Source organism: Pteropus medius, unplaced genomic scaffold (genome assembly GCF_902729225.1).
Source record: "Pteropus medius unplaced genomic scaffold, Ma_sr-lr_union100, whole genome shotgun sequence".
Classification (NCBI taxonomy): Eukaryota; Metazoa; Chordata; class Mammalia; order Chiroptera; family Pteropodidae; genus Pteropus; species Pteropus medius.
This window is the reverse complement of record NW_024349224.1, coordinates 9350124-9375879: the sequence shown is the minus strand read 5'-3', so window position 1 is coordinate 9375879 and position 25756 is coordinate 9350124. Positions and strand designations below refer to the sequence as shown.

General features: G+C 36.9%; 1 protein-coding gene across 6 annotated transcripts in view; it reads left to right on the top strand.

Annotated features, from left to right (window-relative positions):
• The first annotated feature begins 2734 nt into the window (after positions 1-2734).
• ZFP1 (ZFP1 zinc finger protein) overlaps positions 2735-25756 on the top strand; it is a 30392-nt gene continuing 7370 nt past the window's right edge. Inside the window, exons 1-3 of one of the 6 annotated variants that reach the window (XM_039881064.1) lie at positions 2750-2889; positions 6620-6678; positions 8015-8093. Coding sequence is in view for 2 of the 6 variants with exons in the window: in XM_039881059.1 (XP_039736993.1) it covers positions 6664-6678 (15 nt within the window). In the remaining 4 variants the exon portion in view is untranslated. Of the gene's footprint in view, positions 2890-2954; positions 3377-6619; positions 6679-8014; positions 8094-25756 lie in introns of those variants that run through there. The other 5 variants (XM_039881062.1, XM_039881059.1, XM_039881061.1 and 2 more) reach the window with 5 other exon arrangements.

Genomic DNA, 25756 nt, shown 5'->3' with positions numbered 1-25756 from the left:
TTACATCTAAGTGAAAGATTTTTAGATTGTTTCCAATGTTTTGCAAATATAAGCTGCGATGTGAGAACATTCTCGTATGTACATCTTTGTACAATATTAATGACTAACGATAATTTAAAATTTTAAATTTTGACACAATGAAGACTTCAGAAAGATTTTATGTGCTATAGCCCTACCGGGATTGTATAAAAAATATTTTTCCAAATTGTTCCAACCCTGAGTGTCATTATTCTTTTAAATATCGGCCAAACTTATAGGTCAAAATGGTAATACAGATGTCACAGTATTGTTCTTGGATTTTTAGTAAAGAAATGATAAGGGAGTGTTCTTTATATTCTTTGGGTGAGAAAGTATGACACCAAAGGCAGAATTCATAAAGGAAATAATTGACAAATTTAAGCATAGAGAAAATTAAATTCTGAAAAAATATCATTATAAACAAAGTTAAAGACAAACTGGGAAAATATGTGTGCTGCATGTATGTACCCTCTCACCCAAAGAATATAAAGAACACTCCCTTATCATTTCTTTGTAACTATTTTCATAATTTCTACTTTAAAATTTAAATCTTGTATCCAGCTTACACTTAATTCTTCTTTTCGTTAATTGTTCTAATGTACAGTCTTAGGAATCTAACATTTTTTTCTCCAAATTGTTAATTAGTTACCCGAGAATAATCGTGGAATACTCTAGTCTTTCACCAGTGCTGTGAATTAATATATATGCCTAAGTCTTTATTTTTTTTTTTGGAGCTAGTACTAAAAAGATTTCATTATTTTAGCTTTGTAATACATTTTTATATCTAACAATTATTAGTCTCTCTTTTTCGAAAATGTCCTGAGTATTCTGTTTTCCTTCCTGATGAAGTATTGAATTATTTCATTATACAATAAAAATCAAAACAGTGCAAACAATAACTAACAAAAATACCTTGCTGAAATTTAGTAACTTACAGAGTTATGCAATCATCACTTCAATCCAGCTTATGATTCTTTTTAACTCTGATAAAATTTATCACTTTAACCATTTTTAAGGGTGCAATTCAATGGCATTAAGTGCATTCTCAATGTTTTATAGCCATCAACCCTGTTTCTTTTCAGAACTTTTTCATCATCCCATGTCTTGCACTCCCAGTCCTTAGTAATTTCTATTCTACTTTCTATGAATTTTCCTATTCTAGATACTTCATGTAAGTGGCATCATACAATATTTCTCCTTTTGTATCTGGCCTATTTCACTTAGCATATCTTCAAATTTCACTCATGTTGTAGCATGTATCAGAAATTCATTCTTTTTTTTTTGGCTGAATGAAATATATATTTTTTATATATAGATATTTATCACATTTTTATTTATCCATTCTTCTGTTGATGGGCGCTTGGGTTGTTTCCACCTTTTGGCTATTGTGAATAATGCTGCCATGAACATTGGTATACTAGTACCTTTTGGAGACTATATTATTTTAATTAAAAGCTAATTGCTACCACTACACACCTATTAGGATGCCCCACATCCACAGCACTGACAACACCAAATGCTGGCAAGGATGTGCAGCAAGAGGAACACTCATTCTTTGCTGGTGGGAATGCAAAATGGTATAGCTATTTTGGAAGATAGTTTGACAGTTTCTTACAAAACTAAACATATTCTTACTATATGATCTAACAAAATTGTGCTCCTTATTATTTACCCAATTAACTTATTTTATGTCCACACAAAACCCTACACATGGATGTTTATAGCAGCTTTATTCATAATTGTCAAAACTTGGAAACAATCAAGATTTCTTTCAAAAGGTGAAAAGATAAACTGTGGTACATCCAGATAGTGGGATATCATTCAGCTCTAAAGAGAACTGAGCTATCAAGCCCTGAAACAAATATGGCAAAGCCTTAAGTGCATATTAATAAGTAAAAGAAACCAATTTGAAAAGACTTTATACTGCATGATTCCAACTATTTGACATGTTGGAAAAGGCAAAACTGGTGGAAAAAATAAGACCAGTGGTTTCCAGGGGCTCAGGGAGGGGGAGGAAGGAATGAATAGATGGGGCACAGGGGATGTTTAGGGCAGTACAACTATTCCGTATGATACTATAGTAGTGGATACATCATTATATTTTTCAAAACCCATAGAATGTACACCACTGAGTGAGCCCTAACATAAACTAAGGACTTTGGGTGATGTGTCAGTGTACATTCAATTGTAACAAATATTCCACTCTGGTGGAGGATGGTGATGGTGGAAGAGGCTATATATGTATGGGGGCAGGTGGTATATCTGGGAACTCCCTGTACTTTCTCCTCATATTTTGCTGTGAATCTAAAACTGGTTTAAAAAGAAAAAGAAAAAGAAAACCTAGTTGCAGCACACAGTACCTTTAAGGCCAATTTTATTTTAAATAATCAGAAAAGTGTGAACTTAACAGTTATTTTTGGAAAGTGAGAGTATGGGTATTTATTTTATACATATATTCTAATTAAAACTATCATAGGCTACCTGTATAATCTTTAAAAGGCAGTATTGGAGGAGCTAGTGGTGGTAAATGACAACCTTAATTTGGGAGAAATGAACAGTCCAAACCAAGAGATTATCTCTGCCAGCGATCATCCAAAGCCCTAAACAGGGAGAAGACACTCCAGAAAGTCCCAACACTCTGGCCCCGCAGGCTTATGGGAAATGTAGTCCCGAAGGCCGATGGACCACTCCTCGGAGGACCCTGGGACAGCAAGCATCTGCGCATGTGCAAGGCTGCGAGCGCGCCGCTGGCCGCCCTTCCCCCACCTCTAGCCGCGAGTGGGTGACAGGGCCCCGATTTCCGCGCGCCTTCTCCGCCCCGTGCTGTAACCTGGCCTAACACTCAGCCAAGAGTGGAGACTGTCCCTCCAGGTATGAAGAGGGCTACCAGGCAGCTCGCGGGGCCTAGGGGCCGAAGGAGAGGAGATGAAGGATGGGCTCGTGCCCGCGCAGGGTGGGAGCCCAAACTTCGGCGACTCGCGGGCGACGGTGACCCTCGGGACGGCGTCGGGGGAACGCCTGGCGCTCTCCTCGGCGTGAGGTTGGCAGGGCCCGCCTGGCCGGACGTGCAGGGGCGGAGACGGCGGAGTGGGAGGGCGGCTGCGAAGCTCGCCTTCCTCCCTTTGTCCGGGGAAGTGCCTCCGACGCCGGCAAGGGTCCGGCCGCTGGGGAGGGAGTTCGGAAGTCCAGACGGCCGTGCGCGTGACTAGGCCCATCGAGTACGGGGCGAGCCCGGGGGGCGGGGCCGCACACACCTGGCAGCGCCCGAGTGCCGCGTGCTGCGACCCGGGTCCTCGCGGTATGGAGGGAGAATGGAAAGCCCCCCGCAACGTTAGTGATGCGCAGACGGGCTGAACGAGTAAGAGCTCTGTCCACTTTGCAAGAACCTTTTCCGTTAAGTGTTCACCTACCCTGGGGCTTTGCTAGTATCTCAGTTTCTGTAGAAGGAATGATGAATGCTCACAAAGGTGGAGTGATTTTCCCAAGGTTACCCAGCCAGTTGATATTTTGTGATATGAATGGCAAATCGTTTTTCATTTGCCTTTTGACTTTGCCTACTGGTAGTTTTTGCCATGTAGGCGTTTTGAATTTCTCTGCAGTTGAATTTACTGCCCTTTCCTTTTATGGCACCCAAAAGACTTCATCACTTTGAGATTATACACGTTTTCTTATATTCCCAGTGGTACTTTAGAATTGCATTTTTTAAAAATTGCTGATGCTTTTATTGTGATCCCACTGATGGTTACATTAAGTTAGAGGGAATGTTGGGTCTTATTCTAGGTCTTCCCATGTGTTCAGGTCCTCTTTTGTTTCGACCCCCTACTCAGTATTTCACATTAATGAATGAACTGCATTTTCCTCAATTTTATTCTTTTGTAGGATTTTATTGCTGTTGAAGGATTCTTATTCCATTATTTCATCGTTTTTCTCTTATATTTGTTGATATTTCCCACTTTATTTTGTATGTTTTTCCTTAATTACTGTAACTAATGGTTATCTATATTTATTGCTAAAGAAGAATTCATTAATGTCTTTAGCATCTGTAGTAATGTCTCTGTGATCATTCTTGATAGTTCTAATTTATGGGAATTTTTTCCCCCATGGCCCATTTGGCTAGAGATTCATCAGTGTTATTAACCTTTTGAAATAACCAGCTTTTGGTTTCATTGAATTTCTCTATTTCCGTTTTCAGTTTCATTGATTTCTGCTGTTTATTATGCTTGCTTTGGGTTTCATTTCCCTTTTTTTTCCCTCTTGGTTTCTTAAGGTGGGAGGTGGGGTCATTGACACCCTTCTTGTTTTTTATAGAAATAGTTTAATCCTATAACTGTACCTCTAAATACTGCCGGAACTACATCCCTCGAATTTTTATATATTTTCATTTCCATTAAATTCTGAGTTTTTCAGAACTTTCTTTGTGACTTCCTTTTACCTGTTGTTTCTGTAGAAGTTTGTTGTTTAATTTCCACCTAGTTGGGGATTTTCCAGATCTCTTTCTGTTATTAATTTCAAGTTTAATTCTGTTTTTCAGAAAATTTACTCTCGAATTTCAATTCTTTAAAACTTGTGTAGGTTTGTTTTATGGTCAAGAATATAATTGATCTTAGTGAATGTTTTATATGTATTTTAATGACTACTGTGCTGTTGATGGTACAGTCTTCTATAAATATTGATTGAAACAAGGTAGTTGATACTGTGGTTCAATTCTTAATGGTTTTATATCTATCCATTCTGTCCCTTACTGAGAAAAAGAGTATCGAAGTCTCCATCTATAAGTGTAGATTTATGTATTATTTTTCTTTTTCTATCAGTCTTCACTTCTTATATTTTGAAGTTTTTTTGTTAGGTGCCTATACATTTAGGATTCTTAGGTCTTCTCGGTGATTTGACACATTTATTATTATGTGATGTCACTCTTTATCCCTGGTTAATATATTCCTTCTGAAGTTTACTGTTATTAATACAGTCACTGCAGCTTTCTTTTGATTTGTGTTTGCAAGGTATATTTATTTCATCCTTTTATTTTTGACCTAGCTATGTTTTATATTTAAAACAGACTGCTTATATACAGCACATAGTTTGATATTGCTTTTTTATCCAATTTGAAAACCTCTGTCGTTTAATTGGTGTGTTTCTACCAAGTGCTGAAATGGCTGGATGGAAATTGACCATCTTGCAACTTTTTTTCTACTTGTCTCATCTGGTCTCTGTTCCTATTTTACTCTTTTTCTGTCTACTTTTGGATTTTGTGAGTACTTTTTATGATTCCATTTTTTCCCCTCACTATTGGCTTGTCATTTATACCTCTTTTTGCCAAAATGTCTGTGGTTGCCCCAGAGTTTACAATAAACATATTGAGTTAATCACAGTGGACCTTTAAATAATATTATACTATGTAATGTAAGATCCTTAAAACAGTATACTCTCAATTTCATCACCTCACTTTTTGTGTTATCTTCATTTTAATCATCCCGGAGATGTTTATTTTTTTGTGTAGATCCAGATTTCTGTCTGGTTATCATATCCCTCCTATCTGAAGAACTTAATTTTTTTTTTGTAGTACAAGTTTACAGTAATGAATTCTGTTTTTGTTCGGAAAGGTTTTTATTTCACTTTCACTTTTGAAAGATATTTGCTAGGTATAGAATTCTGGGTTGATAGTGTTTTTCTTTTTTTGGTTTTTAAAAACACTTTAAAGATGTGAGTACATTGTCTTCTGGCTTGTATATTTTCTGATGAGAAATGGGCTGTGATTGTTTATCTTGGTTCCTCTGTATATAATGTGTCTGTTTTTCCTCTGGTGTTGACAAGACTTTCTCTTTAACTTTGGTTTTCAGTGGTTTGAGTATGATATATCCACATGTGTCTTTGTTTTGTTTTGTGCTATTTACCCGTTCAGATAAATTATCTGAGCTTCTTGGATCTGTGGTTTGATATCATTCATTATTTTTGGAAAATTTTTGGCCATTACATCTCCAAATACTTCTGTCCCATTCTTTCTTCTCCTTCTGAGACTGCAGTGGCATGTTTGTTAAGTCATTTGATATTGTGCCACATCCCTCAGATACTCTCTTTTTTCCTTTTTTCTTCCTCTTCCACTTTCACTTTGTATGACCTATCTTCAGACTTCCTGAAAATTTCCTCACTTCTGTTGAGTCTAATAATGAGCCTGTTAAAGATATTCTTTCAGCTCAGTCACCGTGCTTTTCTTTCCTAGCATTTCCATTTGATTTTTTTGCTGGTTTCATCTCTTCTGAAATTCCCTGTTTCTTCATTCATGTTGTCTACCTTAAAGCCTTTAATGTATGAATCATAGTTGTTTTAAATTCTCTGTTAATTTTATTAGTTGAGGAGTCAGTTAACTTTTTCTCTTGATAGTGGATAGTCTTACTCATATATTTTCAGGTGTCTTATGATGTTTGAGTGAAGGTTGAGTGCTGCCATTATGATCCTTTCTGCCCCTTAAGAAAAGGCAAAGTGACTGCCCCAGGAGATGGTATTTTCCTAGGAGATGTGCAGGGATTTCTAAGCAGGTCATTCTAGGAATTTTGAAGTAGGTCAGAGCTTTAATAACAGTGCCTTCCTTTTTGCTTTATTCTAGGTCCACTTTCATAATTCTATGCCTTTACCCAAAAGCTAAAGAAAATGAACAAATCCCAGGTGAGTTGTTTTGTTTATTTCCAGTTTTGTTTTTTCGTACATTTGTGGAAGTTTATAAAGATCCAGAAAATGAAACAGCAAAGTATATATGAGTGAAACTCAAGGAAAACATAGGAAGAATAACTGATCAATACCAGCAGCTGAAAAGCAAACCAAGTTAATTAAGTGTCTTACATTGGTTATGAATACTGTTTCTTTGTTCTCTAGCATTAGGTCTGGATAAATTGTATGTATCTTCATTTAGGTTGTGTTTTGGGCAACATTCCCAGGAATAACCCAAATTTAAAGAATTATCATTTTGTCTGTGGTTATTTCATATAGCATTCTTCAGTGCAAATGCTGGGTTTTATTATGTGTATTTTATTTTTCTAATCAGATTAGCATGATGCCAGAGAACTCAAATAGCTGGGTGTATATTCAGATTCTCCCCTCACTTTCACAAGTATCATTGTTATTCCTCGAGCAGCTTTCCAGATTTTATTTGTACATATTTACAAAGTATATATATGTAGGTAACTGTATAAATAGCGTATAAATCATACTGTTTTGTTTATATGTGTTTTGCTTTGTTTTTAATTAATAGACAATTTTTTAGAGCAGTTTGGGGTATACAGAAAATTTGAATAGAAAGTACTGAGAATTCCCATATACTCCCTCTACACACAGTTTCTACTGTTATTAACATCTTACATTAATGTGATATGCCTGTTAATAATTGAGAAGCCAATATTGATACTTTAACTAAAGTCCATAGATTACATTAGGATTCGCTCTTAGTGTTGTATATTAGTAATGAGTTTTGACAAATATATAATGACATGTACTGACTATTATAATATCATACAGAATAGTTTCGCTGCCCTAAAAATTCCTATGCTTTATCTATTCATTCCTCCTTCCTCTCCCTAAGCCCCCGGCACCTCCTGATCTTTTTACTGCCTCTATAGTTATGTTTTTACAGAATGTCATGTAGTTGGAATTGTACAGTATGTAGTTTTCAGATTAATTTCTTCCACTTAGAAATATGCACTTAAGGTTTCTCCATGTCTTTTCATGGCTCGATAGCTCATTTCTTTTTAGCACTGAATAATATTCTGTTATATGGATGTGCTACCATTTATTTATCCATTCAGCTATTGAAAAGCATCTTGGTTGATTCTGAGTTTTTGCAATTATGGATAAAGCTTCATGTAAACATGTGCAGGGTTTTTGTATGGACATGAAATTACTCATTTGGGTAAATACTAAGAAGTGTAATTGTTAGATTGTATGTCAGAAGTATATTTAGTTCTGTAAGAAAGTGCCAAACTGTATCATTTTGCATTCCCGCCCTCAGTGAATGGGAGTTCCTGTCGCTCTCCATCCTCGCCAGCATTTGGTGTTGTCATTGTTGTGGATTTCGGACATTCTAATAGGTGTGTGGCGGTATCTCATTGTAATTTACGATTCCCTGATGATGTGGTGTGGAACAAATTTTCATGTGTTTATTTGCTATCTGTATATCATATTTGGTGAGGTGACCGTTAAGATCTTTGGTCCATTTTTAAATCAGATATGTCTTTCGCAAAGATTTTCTTTTCCCCCATCTGTGGTTTGTCCTTTTCTTTTTTTGGTTATGTATGTTATTATCACTAGATAACATATCTTTCAAATCTTTCCATAACAGAACAGTTTCGTAATTTTTCCACATTTTTAAATTCTGTAGTATACTACACGTACAATATTATAATATTCCTTATGTGTTATAACTATATGTATAACAAATATGTATACATTAAAATGGGCACCCATGTACTTACCCAGGTTAAGAAATAGAACACTAAGCTGATCCTTTTCTTTTTTTTTTTGGTGTCTTTTAAAAAAAAAATTATTTTTCGACTGCAGTTGACATGCAATATTATATTAGTTTCAGCTTTACAACCTTGTGATTAGACATTTATATACCTCACAGAGTGATACTCTGATATAGTACCTATCTGACATCGTACATAGTTATTGCAGTATTATTGACTATATTCCCTATGCTGTACTTTCCATCCCTGTGACTGTTTTTATAACTGGAAATTTGTACTACTTACCTTTCTCGTACATCCATGCAACACCCTCCCATCTTACAACCATCAATTTGTTCTCTCTCTGAGTTTGTTTCTGTTTTGTTCTTTGTTTGTTTTTTACATTCCACATAGAAGTGAATCCATATCCTTTGTTTTTGACTTATTTCAATTAGCATAATACCCTCTACTCCATCCATGTTGTCACAAATGGTAAGATATCATTTATTTTTTTTTTTAATGGCTGAGTAATATCCCATCGTACTTATGGACCACATCTTTATCCATTTTTCTGTTGATGGATACCTAGATTGCTTCCATGTCTTGGCTATTGTAAATAATGCTGCAGTAAACATAGAGGTGCATATATATTTTTTAATAGTGTTTTGGATTTCTTTGCATAAATATCCAGAAGTGGAATTGCTGAGTCATAGGGTAGTTCTGTTTTTAATTTTTTGAGAAACCTCCATACTGTTTTCCATAGCGGCTGCACCAATTTGCAGTCCCACTAACAGTGCACAAGGGTTGCCTTTTCTCCACATTTTCACCAACACTGGTTTGTTGATTTATTGGTGATAGCCATTCTGACAGGTATGAGGTGATATCTCATTGTCGTTTTAATTTGCATTTCTCTGATGATTAGTGACTTTGAGCATCTTTTCATATGTCTATTAGCCATCCGTATTTCCTCTTTGGAGAAGTATCTGTTCAGGTCTTCTGCCCATTTTTATTTGGATTGTTTGTTTTGTCGAGTTGTATGAGTTCTTTGTATGTTTTGGATATTAATCTCTTATCAGACGTATCATTAGCAAATGTCTTCTCCCAATCAGTCGGTTGTTTTTTTGTTTTGGTGATGGTTTCCTTTGCTGTATAAAAACTTTTTAGTTTTATGTAGTCCCATTTATTTATTTTTTCTTTTGTTTCTCTTGCCCAGGGAGATATATCCAAAATGAAATTACTGTTAGTAATATCAGAGAGTTTACTGCCTATGTTTTCTTCTAGAAGTTTTATGGTTTCGGGTCTTACATTTGTCTTTAATCCATTTTGAGTCTGTTCTTGTATACAGTGTAAGAAGGTGGTCCAGTGGTTTTTTTTTTCCATGTATCTGCCCAATTTCGCCAACACCATTTATTGAAGAGACTGTCTTTACCCCATTGGATATGCTTACCTCCTTTATCATATATTAAGTGAGCATACAGGCGTGGATTTATTTGTGGGCTCCCTGTTCTGTTACATTGATCAATGTATCTGTTTTTATGTCAGTACCATGCTGTCTTGATTACTGTAACCTTGTAGTGTAGTTTGATATCGAGTAGCGTGATACCTCCAACTTTGTTGTTCTTTCTCAAGATTTGCCGTGGCTATTAGGGGTCTTTTATGTTTCCATATAAATGATAGGATTATTTGTTCCAGCTCTCTGAAAAATGCCATTAATATTTTGATAGGGATTGTATTGTATCTATAGATTGCTTTGGGCAGTATGGCCATTTTAACGATGTTGATTCTTCCTACCCATGAGCACTGTATATGCTTCCATTTATTTGTATCTTCTTCAATTTCTTTTTTCAATGACTTTTAATTTTCTGAGAACAGGTCTTTTACCTCCTTGGTTAATTTGATTCCCAGGTGTCTTAATTGTTTTCAATGAAATTGTAAATGGGATTGTTTTCCTAATCTCTTTTTCTGAAAGTTCATCATCGATGTATAAAAAGGCCACTGACTTCTGAATATTAATTTTGTAACCTGCCACTGTACTGAATTCATTGATAAGTTCTAACAGTTTTTAGTGGAATCTTTAGGGTTCTCTGTATATTATAGTATCATGTCATCGGCAAATAATGAGAGTTTTACTTCTTCCTTTCCAATTTGGATGCCTTTTTTTTTTTTCTCTTTCTTGTCTTATTGCTGTGGTTAAGACTTCCAATACAGTGTTGAAGAGGAGTGGTGAAAGTGAGCGTCCTTGTCTTGTTCCTGATCGTAAAGAAAATACTTTTAGCATTTCACCATTGAGTTTGATGTTAGCTGTAGATTTGTCATATGTGGCCTTTATTATGTTGAGGTATGTTCCTTCTATTCCCACTTTGCTGAGAGTTTTTATTATCATAAGTGGATGCTGGATTTTGTTAAATGCTTTTTCTGCATCTATCGATATGATCATGTGGTTTTTATCTTTTAATTTGTTAATATGGTGTATCACATTAATCGATTTGCAGATATTGTACCAACCTGCATCCCAGGAATAAATCCAACTTGATCATGGTGTATGATATTTTTAACGTATTGCTGAATTCGGTTTGCTAATATTTTGTTGAAGATTTTTGCATCATTGTTCACAAGAGATATCAGCCTATAGTTTTCTTTTTTTGTAATGTCTTTGTCTGGTTTTGGAATCAAGGTAATGGTGACCTCATAAAAGGAGTTAGGGAGGCTTCCCTCTTCTTGAATTTTTTGGAATAGTTTGAGAAGAATAGGTGTTAATTCTTCTTTGAATGTTTGGTAAAATTCTCCTATGAAGCCATCTGGTCCAGGACTTTTGTTTTTTGGGGGAGGTTTTGATTACTGATTCTGTTTCATTGGTGGTAATCAGTCAGTTCAGATTTTCTGTTTCTTCTTGACCCAGTTTTGGGAGATTATATGTTTCTAGGGATGTGTCCATTTCTTCCAGATTGTCTAATTTGTTGCCATATAATTAATTGCTCGTAGTATTCTCTTATGATCCCTTTGTATTTCTGTGGAGTCCGTAGTTATTTCTTCTCTTCCATTTAGGCTTTTATTTATTTGAGTCTTCTCTTTTTTTTCCTTGATGAGTCTGGCTAAGGGTCTGTCAATTTTGTTTATCCTTTCAAAGAACCAGCTCTTGGTTTCATTAATCTTTTGTATTTTTTTTAGACTCTATTTCATTTATTTCCTCTCTAATCTTTATTATTTCCTTCCTTCTATTCACTTTGGGCTTTGTTTGCTGTTCTTTTTATCGTTGTTTTAAGTGTAAGGTTAGATTGTTTATTTGAGCTTTTTCTTGTTTCTTGGGGTAGGCCTATATTGCTATCAATTTCTGTCTTAGAACTGCTTTTGCTGTGTCTCATAGATTTTGAATCGTTGTGTTTTCATTTTCATTTGTCTCTAGGTACCTTTCGATTTCTTCCTTGAGCTCAATAATAACCCATTCATTGTTTAGTAGCATGTTATTTAGCCTCCCTATGTTTGTCTATTTTCCAGTTTTTTTCTTGTAGTTGATTTCTCGTTTCATACCATTGTGATTAGAGAAGACAGTTGATATGATTTCAGTCTTCTTAAATGTATTGAGACTTGTTTTGTGTCCTAACGTGGTCTGTCCTAGAAAATGTTCCATGTGCACTTGAGAAGAATGTACATTTTGCTGCTGTGGGGTAAAATGCTCTTCAAATATCTATTAAATCCATCTGGTCTAGTGTGTCTTTTAGGCCCATTGTTTCCTTGTTGATTCTTTGCCTGGAAGATCTGTCTATTGGTGTCAGTGGGGTCTCCTACTGTGAGTGTATTACTATTGATCTCTCCTTTTATGTCAGTCAATAATTGCTTTATGTATGTAGGTACTCCTATGTATGTAGGTACATATGTGTTTACTAGGGTTATGTCCTCTTGATTTATCAATTCCTTTATCATTAAGTAATGCTGTTTTTTGTCTCTTATTATAGCCTTTTTTAAAAGTCTACTTTATCTGATATAAGTATTGCTACCCTGGCTTTTTGTTGTTGTTGTTGTTTGCGTGAAGTATCTCTTTTTCCATCCCTTTACTTTCAGTCTGTGAATGTCATTTGATCTGAAGTGGGCCTCTTATAGACAGCATATGCATGGGGTTTGTTTTCTTAGCCATTTAGTTATCGAATGTCTTTCGATTGGAGCATTTACTCCATTTACATTTAAAGTGATTACTGAGAGGTACATAGTTACTGCCATTTTATTATTCGTATTTGTTATTTTTGTTTTCTTTTTTACCCCTTCTCTTTTTAAGAAGTCCCTTTAGCATTTCTTGTAATACTAGCTTGTTGATAATAATTCCTTAAGTTTTTTCCTGTCTGGGATGCTCTTTAGCTCAACTTCCATTTTAATCGAAAGCCTTGCTGGGTAGAGTATTCATGGTTGTAGATTCTTGTTTTTTATAACTTTGAATATTTCTTGCTACTCCCTTCTGGCCTGCAAAGTTTCCATTGAAAAATCAGCAGACTTTCTTATGGGGGGGATAGCCTTGTGAGTAACTAGCTGCCTTTCTCTTGCTGCTGTTAAGATTCTCTCTTTGTCTTTGACCTTTGGTAACTCTTGCAGGCGGCAGAGGTCTGCTTGCCATTGACTTCTGTGTAGTGCCCACCCAGTGCTAGCCAAAGTTTGTTGCCTGTGTGGATTGGGAGATCCGATGGGGAAGGGCAGGGAAATGGCAGTTCGCTGTCAATGGGCCGCCTGGGGCAATTTGTGGGTAGTGTGGGACAGGGTCTCAGAGAGACAATGACAATGGGATCAGCACAGCCTCAGTCTTGCTGAAACTTTGGTAACTGTTCGTGCATTGCCGCAGAAGGTAACCGTTGGTGCATTCCCGCAGAAGTCCGAGGTCACAGCAGGACCAGCTGCTGTCTGGGACTGGCCCACAGATCCCCAAGATCTGCCCAAGTTTGTATTGGCAGCAGTGATCTGCTTGACCCTGTCTTGGAAATGTGGCTCACAGTGCTGGCTGCCAGCTGCGAATGCTTGGCCTTGAATAGCCCTGAATGGGCACAGGGTGTGGCAGCCATCCAGCCGGTATCCCGGGTGAGTGTCCACAGATCAGAAAGCCTGTGCACCGGCCCTTCAGAGGGGCATCTAAGGTTTCAGTCTCTTTCCATCTCACCCAGACGGCTGGAATCCCCTCTGGTTTTTACAGCCAAAGTTATTGGAATCTCCTCTTCCCTAGGCTGGGACCCTGGGCTGGGGAGCCCCCAAATGAGACCAGGGCCCCCCACCTCCTTCAGGAGAGCCTCTGCAGCCTTGCTTTCCCTCTGGGTGATCCTCTACCACCCTTGGGTGTGGGTCCAGCTGGATTCAGGACTTTACTCCTACCGGCTTCAGTGTGGCTCCTTTATATTATCAGCCATAGGTGTTACAATCAGTTGGACTTCAGGTGATTCTCCACGTTAATTATTTTATAATTTGGTTGTAATTTCAGTGTGGACCTGGGAAGAGACAAACCCTACTTTCACCTAGTCTGCCATCTTCCTTTCCCCTTCCTCACATGAATCTGGTTCAGGACTTTTGTTTGCTAGAAGTTTTTTGATTTCCAGTTCAATATCATTAATAATTATTGATCTGTTCAGATATTTTGTTTCTTCCTGATTCAATCTAGGAAGATTGTTTCTAGTTCATTTATTTTTTCTTATTATTATTAAACTTATCAGGTGATGTTGGTTAACAAAGTTATATAGGTTTCAAGTGTACAATTCAACAGTACATCATGTGTATGTTGTATTGTGTTCACCACCCAAAGTTAAATTTTCTTATGTCACCATATATTTGACCTCTTCTACCCTTATCTACTTCCTCCCACCCCCACATTTCTTGCAGGTTGTCCAATTTGTTGGTGTATAATTGTTTGTCATATTGTCTTGTAATCATGTGTATTTCTGTGGTGTTGGTTGTCATGTGTCTCTATTTTTTATTATATTTATTTGGTCCCTCTTTATATTCTTGATGAGTCTGATTGAAGAATTATCAATTTTGTTTATGTTTTCAAAGAAGCAGCTCTTAGTTTCATTGATTCTTTCTATTGTTTTTTTTTTTACAGTCGATTTCTCTTATTCCTGCTCTGATATTTTTTGTTTTCTTCCTTCTACTCACTTTGGGTTTTGTTCTTATTTTTCTAGTTCCTTTTGGTATGAGGTTAGATTGTTTGAGATTTTTCTTGTTTCTTGAAGTGGTCCGGTATTGCTGTGAATTTCTCTCTTAGAACTAACTACTTTAGTCGTGTCCCATAGATTTGGGGTCATTGTGTTTTCATTTTCATTTGTCTCAGGTATCTTAATCTCATTGTTAACCCATTCATTGTTTAGTAGCATGATATTTAGCCTTCACATGTTTGTGGTTTTCAGTTTTCTTATAATTGGTTTCTCGTTTTCATAGCATTGTGATAGGAGAAAATGCTTGATATGATTTCAGTCTTCTTAAATTTATTGAGACTTGTTTTGTGGCCGAACATGTGGTCTTTCCTGGAAAATGTTCCATGTGCACTTGAAAAGAATGTATATTTTACTGCTTTTGCATGAAATTGACATAAAAATGTCAATTAAGTTCATCTGCTCAGATATGTCATTTAAGGCCACTGTTTCCTTGTTGATTTTCTGTCTGGATGATCTATCCATAGATGTCAATGAAGTGTTAAACTTTACCCTATTATTATTGTCTTAACTGTTGATATTTCCCTTTATGAAGGTCAATATTTGCTTATATATTTAGTCGCTCCTACCTTGGCTATGTTTATAAAAGTTATAATCTCTTGTTAGATTGATATTTTATCATTATAATATGCTCTTTTTCCCCTTTTGTTACAGCATTTCTTTTAAAGTCTATTTTGTCTGATATAAGTATTGTTACCCCAGCTTTTATTATTCGTTTGCTTCTATTTGCATGAAATATCTTTTCCCATCCCTTTACTTTTTCAGTCTGTGTGTGTCTTTGGATCTGAAGTGGGTCTCCTGTAGACAGCGTATGTATGGGTCTTGTTTTTATCCATTCAGCCACCCTATATCTTTTGCTTGGAGCAGTTAGTCCATTTACATTTAAAGTAAATATTGATAGGTACGTTGTTACTGCCATTTTATTAATTGTTTTCATTGTATTTGTAATTCTTCTCTGTTCCTTTCTTACTCTCTTGCTGTCTTCTCTTTTATGTTGATTACTTTCTGTAGTTTTATGCTTGGATTCCTTTCTTTTTATTTCTTATATATCTCTTAAAAGATATTTCATTTGTGGTTACCATGTGCTTCACATATTCCAAGGTTTATTTATAGCAGTATATTTTAAATTGATGGTCCCTTAAGTTCACACCCATTTTAAAATCACCCCCAGCACATTTATGTTTTTGTCATTTTTCACTTCTTGTATTTGTGTGTATTTGTGTGTATCCCGTCATTTACTATTGTAATTACACATGCTCTTCCTATTTTTGCCTTTTATCTTTTGTACTAGCTTTATACTTGGTTAATCCACTGCTTTTACTAAGTGTTTGCTTTTGTCAGTGAGAAAAATTTTTTTCTCTCCTATATTTTCTTATTCATAATTTTGGTCTCTTAAAAGAAATCCCTTTAACATTTCTTATAATACCAGTTCAATGGTGATGAACTCCTTTAGCTTTTCCTTGTTTGAGAAGCTCTTTATCTGCCCTTCGATGCTAAGTGACAGCCTTGCTGGGTGGTGTCATCTTAGTGTAGGTCTTTGTCTTTCGTCACTTCAGCTGTTCCACACCGCCCCTTCTGCCTGCAGAGTTTCTGTTGAGAAATCAGCTTATATTCTTATGGGAGCTCCCGTGTATGTAACTAACTGCTTTTCTCTTGCTACTTTTAAGATTCTCTCTTTGTCTTTATTCTTTGGCATTTTAATTATGATGTGTCTTGATGTGGGCCTTTTGGGGTTCATCTTGTTTGGGACTCCCTGCACCTCCTGGACTTGTATGTCTGTTTCCTTCACCAGATTCAGGAGGTTTTCAGTCAATATTTCTTCAGATAGGTTTTCAATCCCTTGTTCTCTCTCTCCTCCTTCTGATATGAATGTTGGTAAGCTTGTTGTCCTAGAGGCCCCTTAAACTATCCTCATTTTGGGGGATTCTTTTTTCTTGTTGCTGTTCTGACGGGGTGTTTTCTGCTACCTTATCTTATAAATTGCTGACTCTATTCTCTGATCTAATCTACTGATGATTCTAATGTATCCTTCATTTCAGTTATTTTCTTCATTTCTGATTGGTTCTTTTTTATGTTTTCTATCTCCATTTTTATGTGTCCTGTCTCTTTGTTAAAGTTCTCATTGAGTTCATTTACTCACCCCCTAAGTTCATTGAGCAATCTTATAACCACTGCTTTGAACTTTTTATCCGATAGATTGGTTGTCTCCATTTTGTTTACTTCATTTCCTGGAATTTTGTGCCATTCTTTTATTTGGAATATGTTTCTTTGTTTCCTCATTTTTGCTGACTCTCTGTGTTTGTTTCTGTATGTTAGATAGATCTTCTATGTCTTCTGGTCTTGACAGAGTGGCTTTATGTAGAAGGTGTCCTGTGGGGCCCAGTGGCATGGTCTCCCTGGTCACAAGCCAGGTGCTCCAGATTTGTCCCCTGTGTGAGTTGTGTGTGCCTTCCTGTTGTAATTGAGCCTTTATTGCTGGTGGCACATCAGTGGGTGGAGTTGACCCTCAGGATGACTGGCTTTGTGGGCTGGCTGTGACTACAGCAGACAAGCTATTCCTTGGGGGTCACTTTAGCAGGGCTCTGGTGCCTGCTGAGTCTAACCTTCGGGTATGTCATTTGTAGAGTTTGTTGGGTAGTGCTCTGGTGTAGTCTGAAGCCAGCCACCATGTATGGTGGTTCTGGAGCCTCTTTTTTTTTTTTTTTTCCTTTTTTCAGGCAAGGCAACCCTTGGTTGACCTGACAGATTGCAAGGACCTTGTCAGCTTACAATCCTTTATTTTTTTAATCAAAATTGGAAAATTCTCAGCTATTATATCTTCAAATAATATTTCTATCCCATTCTTTTTCTCCTCTTTTTCTGTGACTATACATTATCTTTCTTTTTTCAGCATTCTAAATAATAATGTTAGACTTTTGACCATGTCTCCCATCTCTTTTATGTTTCGTTTTTCCCCCCAGTGCTTCAGTTTGGATATCCTCTATCAAACTGTCTTCAAGTTCACAATTCTTCTGATATGTCTAGTCTGCTGTTAAGTCTACACAATGAGTTTTTAATTTGTTACTACGTTTTGCAGTTCTAGGATATCTATTTGCTTCCTCTTTGTTGAACTGTTCCCATATTTTCATTCATATTGACCATCTTTTTCTCTCTGTTCTTTTACATATCACTTTACTGATAATCTGAACTCATGTGCTAAACCTAATACATGGATTATCTCTACATCTGCTGTTGAACTGTATCTTTTGATATTGGCTTTTGGATTTTTGCCTTTTTTCATGTCTAGCAATTTTTGTTGGTATGCTGGGCTTCTTGTATGATACACATTTCCCTCTAAAGAATGTTAAGTTTTGTTCTGCCAATACTTTAACTGTCTGGCAGAACCACTGCTCTCTGCTAGTCCTCTGGATGCTTGCCCTCCACCTGCACATATTAGAAACCAGCTAAAGATTGAGGTGAATTTTCATGCGGGATTTTAGAGCCCCTTCTCTGTGGCTTCCTTATCTCCCATTACCCTGCTCCCAAATCCCAGTTGCTTTGCAGACCCAAATGCCAGTTTTTATTCCATGGAGCAATACTGCCATTTTCTGCTTGGATTGTATTTGTGCCATGGTTTAGGAAATACCTTTAGTGACATTTTTGCTGGATGTAGAATTCAAGGTGGTTGTTTTTTTTCTTCTAACACTTACATCATCAGTGTGAATGTGGGGCATGCTCATCTTTCAGGAATTTTAGCCCTGCAATGGCTGCTCTCCAGTGCCTCTTATTTTGTCCACCTTTTATTATTGTTTTTCCTCAGAATTTTGACGTCATTGCTTTTTTAGTGTTGTAGTTCAGGAGTCCAGAGGCCTATCTACTTGTCAGGATGTGACCTGTTCAGTTCTCTCCTAAAACTTGTAGGCTTTTCTCTTTGTACCCAGTGTTCTAAAGTTTTTGGTGATTTGTCTTTTTCTTCCTTTTTGCTTAATAGTTATATTTTTTGTTCTTACCTTTTTTTTTGTTTGATTTTGTGAAATATGAAAATGCACAGAAGTACAAATAAAAGTACAGTAGATTGAGCTATATAAAATTGCAAGATTTGTATGTCAGAACAGTTGAGTGCCATCAATTTTAATATGGTTCGACCTAATAACTGTCGACCTGTTATACCATCTAGTAGTCAGTATTTAACATCTTATTTGCTTCCACATATTATGTACATTGAAGTGTTTTTCTTTGAGTTACACAATTCATATGTAATTTCTGTCTTACTCTCTCTTTATCTCTGTTGTGGATCTGCCCTCCCTAGTGTGCTGTCACTCTTGATGTTAGGTTACCTAACTCAGTGCTAAAATCTTCTTGACCATTAAAGCCCGTCTTCTCACCTTAGAGGTATCTAATATTAAGTTTTGTATGGGTGTATCTAATTTTTTTTAAATAGTTTTGTATGCATTAAGTAAAATTTTTAAATTCGGTAGTTATGGTATATATGTATATTTTTGGAATTCTGTTTTAACTAATATTGACCTTCTGCAAACTTTTCTGTGCCTTTTGTTTTCAGACTTTAAGTTTGCCTCATAAAAAGTATGTTTTAAAAAAAAAAAACAAAAAAAAACTTCTTTGAAAGTCGTAATCTTTTACTAAACATTTATTCCATTTTATTCTGATTACTGATTTTCTTGATTCACTTTTCTTCTTCTGGTTGTCAGAATATATTTACATCCTTTTAAAGATTTATCTTACTCTTTCAGTACTTAAATGTTAATCACAATTTATGTTTTCCTCTCAAACACAACTTTCTCTCTGCCATAACTTTCAGGTTCCTGGCATTAAACATTAGTTTCAGCTTTTTACCTCACACCTTCTCCCCCCATTCCATATATGCTTCTTTTAACACCATGTTTTGCTGATTTGCTGCTCCCTGTTGCTTTTTGCATTCAACTGATTTGTGCCAGGTTTAATTTTCTTCTTTGTGGAGTACATCATATGATAGTAATAGTAATGTCTAACACGCAACATTTACTATTTAATAGTCAACATTTTACTTCAGATTGTCAAATTATGGGCATGAGCCAAATAAATGGCTTCTGCCTTGTTTTTGTATGGCCTGCAGCTAAAAATGGCTTTTAGCATTGATATTTAGTATTTGGTATTAGTATTTAGTTTTTAGTATTGATCTTGGGCACACATCACCTGTATTCTCTGCTCGCATACCAAGTGGCTAAAGATTCCTGTAGTGCTGAGATGCCATGAGATAATGCTGATTAGGTTACCTGCACCATTTTTAAATGGTTGAGAAAAAAATCAAAAGAAGGATGGTGTTTCATGATGTGAAAATTATGAAATTCAAATTTCTCTGTCCATAATCAAGTTTATTGGAGCACAGCCATGCCCATTTGTTTCTATATTGCCTGCGCTTGCTTTTGTGGTGCAATGTCAAAGTCGATTAGTTGTAGTAGAGACTATGTATGGCCGGCAAAACCTAAAACATTTACTACTTTGCCCTTTACAGAAAAAATTTGCCAACTCACATTCTAGTATTTTCAGTACTTTGAAGATATTCTCTTATTTTCTGGCTTTTGTTGTTTCTGTTGAAAAGTTAGCTGTCAGTTTTACTGTTTTGCCTCTCAAGTCATTGCATCTTTTTTTTTTTCTGGGATTTCAGCAGTTTTTATTATGATGTGCCTAAGTGTGGTTTTCTTTATATTTATTCTTCTTGGGATTAGTGGTGTTTCTGTGGTCTGATGTGAGCAGTTTTGGAAAATTCTAAGCCATTATCTCTTCAAGTACTGTAGTTTGTCTCCTTTATTTGGACTCAAATTGCAAATACATTAGACCTTTTTAGTTTGTTCCATATGTCTCTTAGGCTTTTTGATGTGTTTTCCACTCTTTGTTCTTCTTGTATTTCAGTCTGGATGTTTCTTACTCCGATCTATCTTAGAGTTACTCATCATTTCAGCTATGCCTAACCTATTACTGTGAAATCCAATTATGTATTTAAAAACTTTTTTCTAACTTTTTTTCTGCTCAGTTTTTATCTATTTTGTTCCTTTCTTCTGTGAGAGGTTATTTGACTCATGACTTATGCCTGTGTGACTATGAGCCACATTGTATGTCTCCACTTATGTTATGCTGATAATGTGGAGATGATACTGCACGAATGGAGCAACCCAGTCCTAGATGCTGGAAAGCTGAGCAGGCGCTAATGAGGATAATACCCAATTTATGCAAGTAAATGTATAAGTACAGCCAGAATTGATCTGGGAATTATGTAGATTACAAGCTGAATAAAAAGCATTTTTAATGAGTACATAGGACATCAGGAAACTGAACTAGATGTTAAGATTTAGTGAATATTACCAAAATTTTTACACAATCTGAGTGAAACAGTACAGATGCTACATTATTTTATTGAGTACCTAACATGTCCTCATGTGTTTCATGCTAATAGGAATACAAAGATGAACAAGATATAATTTCTGGTCTAAAAAATTTTAATATCTAATGGGAAGAGTGAGAGGAATAAGAGACTTCTAACGAAAGAAAGAGTGAAATAAGTGCCACAAGAGAGAAACAAGAAAAGTACTCTCGCAGCACTCAAAATCTAAGATGTGATTTAAGTGGGAAGATGTGTGCAAAGAGAGGGGAGCCATGGGAAAGAGCGATGAAAAAGAAATTTGGATGATGTTAAATACTGGGCTAGTCAGTAGTTCATTGCAATAGATCGTGGATAACCGTCTCTAATCAGGGTGCTCATATAGAGCTTTAGAGTGTGGGGTAGAAGAGAGTAAGGAGAGACAAGAAATAAGAATGAGGAAGCTTTGGTAACAGCCGGGGCGACAGAGGAATAGGAAGCAAAGACTTGAGGAGTGCCTACCAGGGTGAAGACCGATCTTGCTCCTTGTGCCGCTACGGCTAAATTTAGTCCTTAGGACATTTCCTAGTGTTCCTGTTTTTCAGAATTGATCTGAATTTGAGAATAAATATTCACTATAGGGAAAACCTTGACTCTGTGATTGTTGACCTCCGTTCTCAGGCGCAGATGACCTATCATGTGCATTCTCTGCCCCCGTGCCAAGTGGCCAAAGATTCCTATAAGATGTCTTGAAACAACGCTCAGTAGATTCCCTGCAAATTTGTGGTACTCAGACCTTTATCTTATTTTTTTTTCTCTCTCACTTCCTATAACCTTTAGGAGCTGTGAGTGAAAAGTGGTGGAAAGTACTGAGGCAAGGTTGTGAAGATGGTGACAGGCGTAATCTAGATTTTGGAGGCATGAAATCTTAGAGGTGCAGTGACAGACAGAGGTGCATGGCCGTTTGGAAGAAGGGAGGGGTTAAGGAATTGGAGGTCATAACTGAACATGAACTATATGGATTCTAGAGAGAGAGAGAATGTGAATGGGGAAAAGAGGATTTGTATGCTCAGAGAAGTAAATTTAGAGGTGAACGTTTTAGATGTGTAACAGTTTAAAGAATTGAGGGGATGCTAAAATGGTCTGCTCTGGGTGTCAAGTACAGTAGGTACACCTCTGTTCATGGCCATAGAATTTCTGCCCAGAACATCAAATTCATTCCAGATTGAAACTCTCTCTCATGACAAAAAGTAAGTCTTTGAAGTCAGTCATGTTTGACATCTCTTTTAAGGCTATGCTATCAGAATTGTTTTATTAACAGTTTTTGGAGGACTGTTTTGTTTGTATAGAGATGGAAAATAGCATTGTGAGAAAAAGTATTTTCATATTTATTAGCAGAGTCATTTCTAAAGAAATGTTAATCGAGCCATTGAGGTGCCACAGGTGTACACCCTTGTTGGTCTGACAGCGGCACAGTTTAGTGCACTTATCATGTGGCTGTGTGGCTGGAGATGGTTTTGAAGGTTGTCAGATGGCCTTCTGTTTGTTTTCCTTTCTTATAACTTTTTAATTTTGATCAAATGCTTGATTTTCTAGTTGCTTTCATAACTTTTCATATTTATAATGCTTCAACGTTTTGTTCATTGAGATTGTTTATTATAGTGAAAAGTATCGTATAGAGAAGAGTATTTAAAATGTACATGTGAGATAGATAGATAGATAGATAGATAGACAGACAGACAGACAGACAGACAGACAGACGAAGATGTCTGTCTTTGTGTCTAGCTAACCCATGTAGCCACCGTTCAGGCCAAGAAATAGAATTAACCAGCATTCTAGAAGCCCTTGTGAAACGATCCTTGTGCAGCTGGACTTAGTTCCTTCTCAGTGCTTTATGGTACTCAGTTGTTTTAGGGTACCACAAGAAAATCTGTTGATGAACATGTGTTTTTCTAGCTTTGGGCTCTTATCTAAAATGCTGCTGTGAACATTTTATTTTTTATAGACTTAACTATTTTTTAAATTGAGATATAATTGATGTATGACTACATGAGTTTCATGTGTATAACATAATGATGTGATATTTGTATATGTTGCAAAATGATCACAGTAAGTCTTTAACATCCATCTCCATACAGTTACAAGTTTTTCTTGTAATGAGAACTTTTAGCAACTTTTATTAACTACAGTCACTGTGCTGCACATTACATCCCCAGGACATATTTACTTTATAACGGGAAAGTTTATTTTATACCTTTTAACTCCCTCCACCCCCCGCAACCACCAGTCTGTTCTATGAGCTCAGTTTGATTTCACACATGAGTGAGATAATATAGTATTTATCTCTGACTTATTTCGCATAATGTCCTCGAGGTCCATCCATATTGTCGCAAATGGCAATTTTTTTTTTCGTGGCTGAATAATATTCTGTTGTGTATATATACCTCATTTCTTTTTCTTAGGTTGTTTCCATACCTGGGAAATTTTAAATAACACTGCAGTGAACATGGGTGTGTGTATATCTTTTTGAATTGGTGTTTTTATTTGCTTTGGTTAAATACCCAGAGGTGGGATTGTGGGATCACAGGGTAGTTCTAGTCATAAATTTTTGAGAAGCCTCCATAGTGTTTTGCCATAGTGATTGCACAATAAACATTCCAACCAACAGTGTACATTCTTTTCTCCACGTGCTTGCCAACACTTTCTAGCTTTTCGATAATAGCCATTCTGATGTGTGATATACCGTATCGTGGTTTCGATTTGCATGCCCTGAGTGACAGTGTTGAACACCTTTTCATGTACCTGTCGGCCACCTGTATGTATCTATGTCTTTGGGAAAATGTCTGTTCAGATCCTCTCCTCTTTAATTGGGTTGTTTGGGTTTTTTGCTATTGAGTTGTATAAGTTTTAAAAATATATTTTGGTTATTAACCTCTTAACACGATTTGCAAATATTTTCTCCCATTTGGTCAACTGTCTTTGAGTTTTGTTAGTTTCCTTTGCTGTGCAGAAGCTTTTTAATTTGATGAATTCCTGCTTATTTTTGCTTTTCTGCCATTTTTATGGCTTGGATATAGTGGGAGGATCTTTAATTATGCCTGACATTTTATTTTATAATTGGAAGTTCATCTTCTGCCTTTAAATAGTCAAAACTGAAAAGGATTCCTAGACTTTATTATGTCGTGTGTATGTGTGCACGCACGCTTCCCCAAACCAACAAGCAGTTCTCAGACACCAGCAAGCGTGTCAGAACTCAGCTCGATTCTGACAGTGTCTACCTGAAAACAGAATAAGATCCCACAGGCTAAGGGTTCAGTTCTACAGAACTGTCGCGGCTCCCGAACTTCAGATGCTGGGTGCAAGCCCACGTTGTTAACCGGTGCTTCTCACCAAGTGACTGACTACACATTGGAGGTTCCAGCGACTCCTCCTGCCCCCCAACTCAGGATGTCAACCTCAAGTCCAACTTGTTACCTGTACTTCTGACTGGCTATAAATCAGAGATTCCCAGATTCCTTCTTTGGGTTTAATTTGCTAGAGCAGCTCGCAGAACGCAGAGAAACATTTTATTTCCTGGGTCAGTGGTGTACTGTAAAAGGATATAACAGGAGCAGCCAGATGGCAGAGGGGCCTCGGGCAAGGTGAGGGCAGAGGGTGCGGAGCTTCCGTGGCCTCTCCAGGGTGCACCTCCATCCACCTCCACTTGTTCACCAGCCCAGAAGTTCTCTGAACCCTGTAACTTTAGGTATTTATGGAGGCTTCATTATATAGTTATGATTGATTAAATCATTGACCACTGTCAGTTGTTTCAACCTCCAGCCTCTCTCCCCTCCCCAGAGGTCAAGGAAAAGGACTGAAAGTTCCAACCCTCTAATCATATGGCCTCCCGATGACCGGCCCCCCATCTTAGGTGCTTTCCAAGTCACCTCATTACCATAACAAAAATCTTTATCACTCTCTACACTTAGGAAATTCCGGGGGCTTTCAAGCCAGCTGTGAGCCAGGATCAGTAGATCAAAACCAAATATATGAGAAATATTTGGGCATCAGAATGCCCAAGTATATATTTCTTATAAATCACAGCATCACAGTCTGTTCTGAGGTTAGGACACGTTCTGTTATAGCGTAACATCAGAAGATACGAGCGCATTATTTGGATCCCATTTAGTTAGTAATGACTTGGCAAGTCCATCACAGTGGGTGAAAATGTTGCCCAGCGCAACTCTGTTTAGGTTTGTAGGCTGGTGTGTAAGGTTCCAAAAGCACGAGTGATCATGACCCTACATGGCTTCACCCTTACAGATGTCACGGAAGGAAAATTTTCATCTGCCTTTCTAGGTTCTTCTGGCTGGTCAGATCAAATTGACATGAGGCAGATTAGCAGGAGAAATATAAATTAAAGTTTAACATGTAAATGGCGGAAGCCATCACCTTCAGCTAAAGACAAAAGGTGTTGGGGGTGGGGAGTCAGTTTGGGGAGGTTACTAGGAAAAGCACAATAAATGGGTAAGGTTATTATGCAGATTTAGGTCTGGGCCTTCTCAGTTGAAAACTTTCTAGAGATTTTTAGATATCCCTTCCTGGTACAGTAAGAAAAAAAGACACTTAAAAGTGGAGATTTGCCTTACAAGTGTAAATGTCCTTTTAGGAAGAGTACTTTCTACTTGGTTTTCAGAGCTTTCCCCGTGTCTGCTGTTCTTAAAGTTAACCAGCCTAAAATAACCAGTACCCCTAAAGAGGCATACTGGGGTGGGGTGGAAAAGAGTGAAGGGAAGACCAGAGGAGTGAGAGAGGGT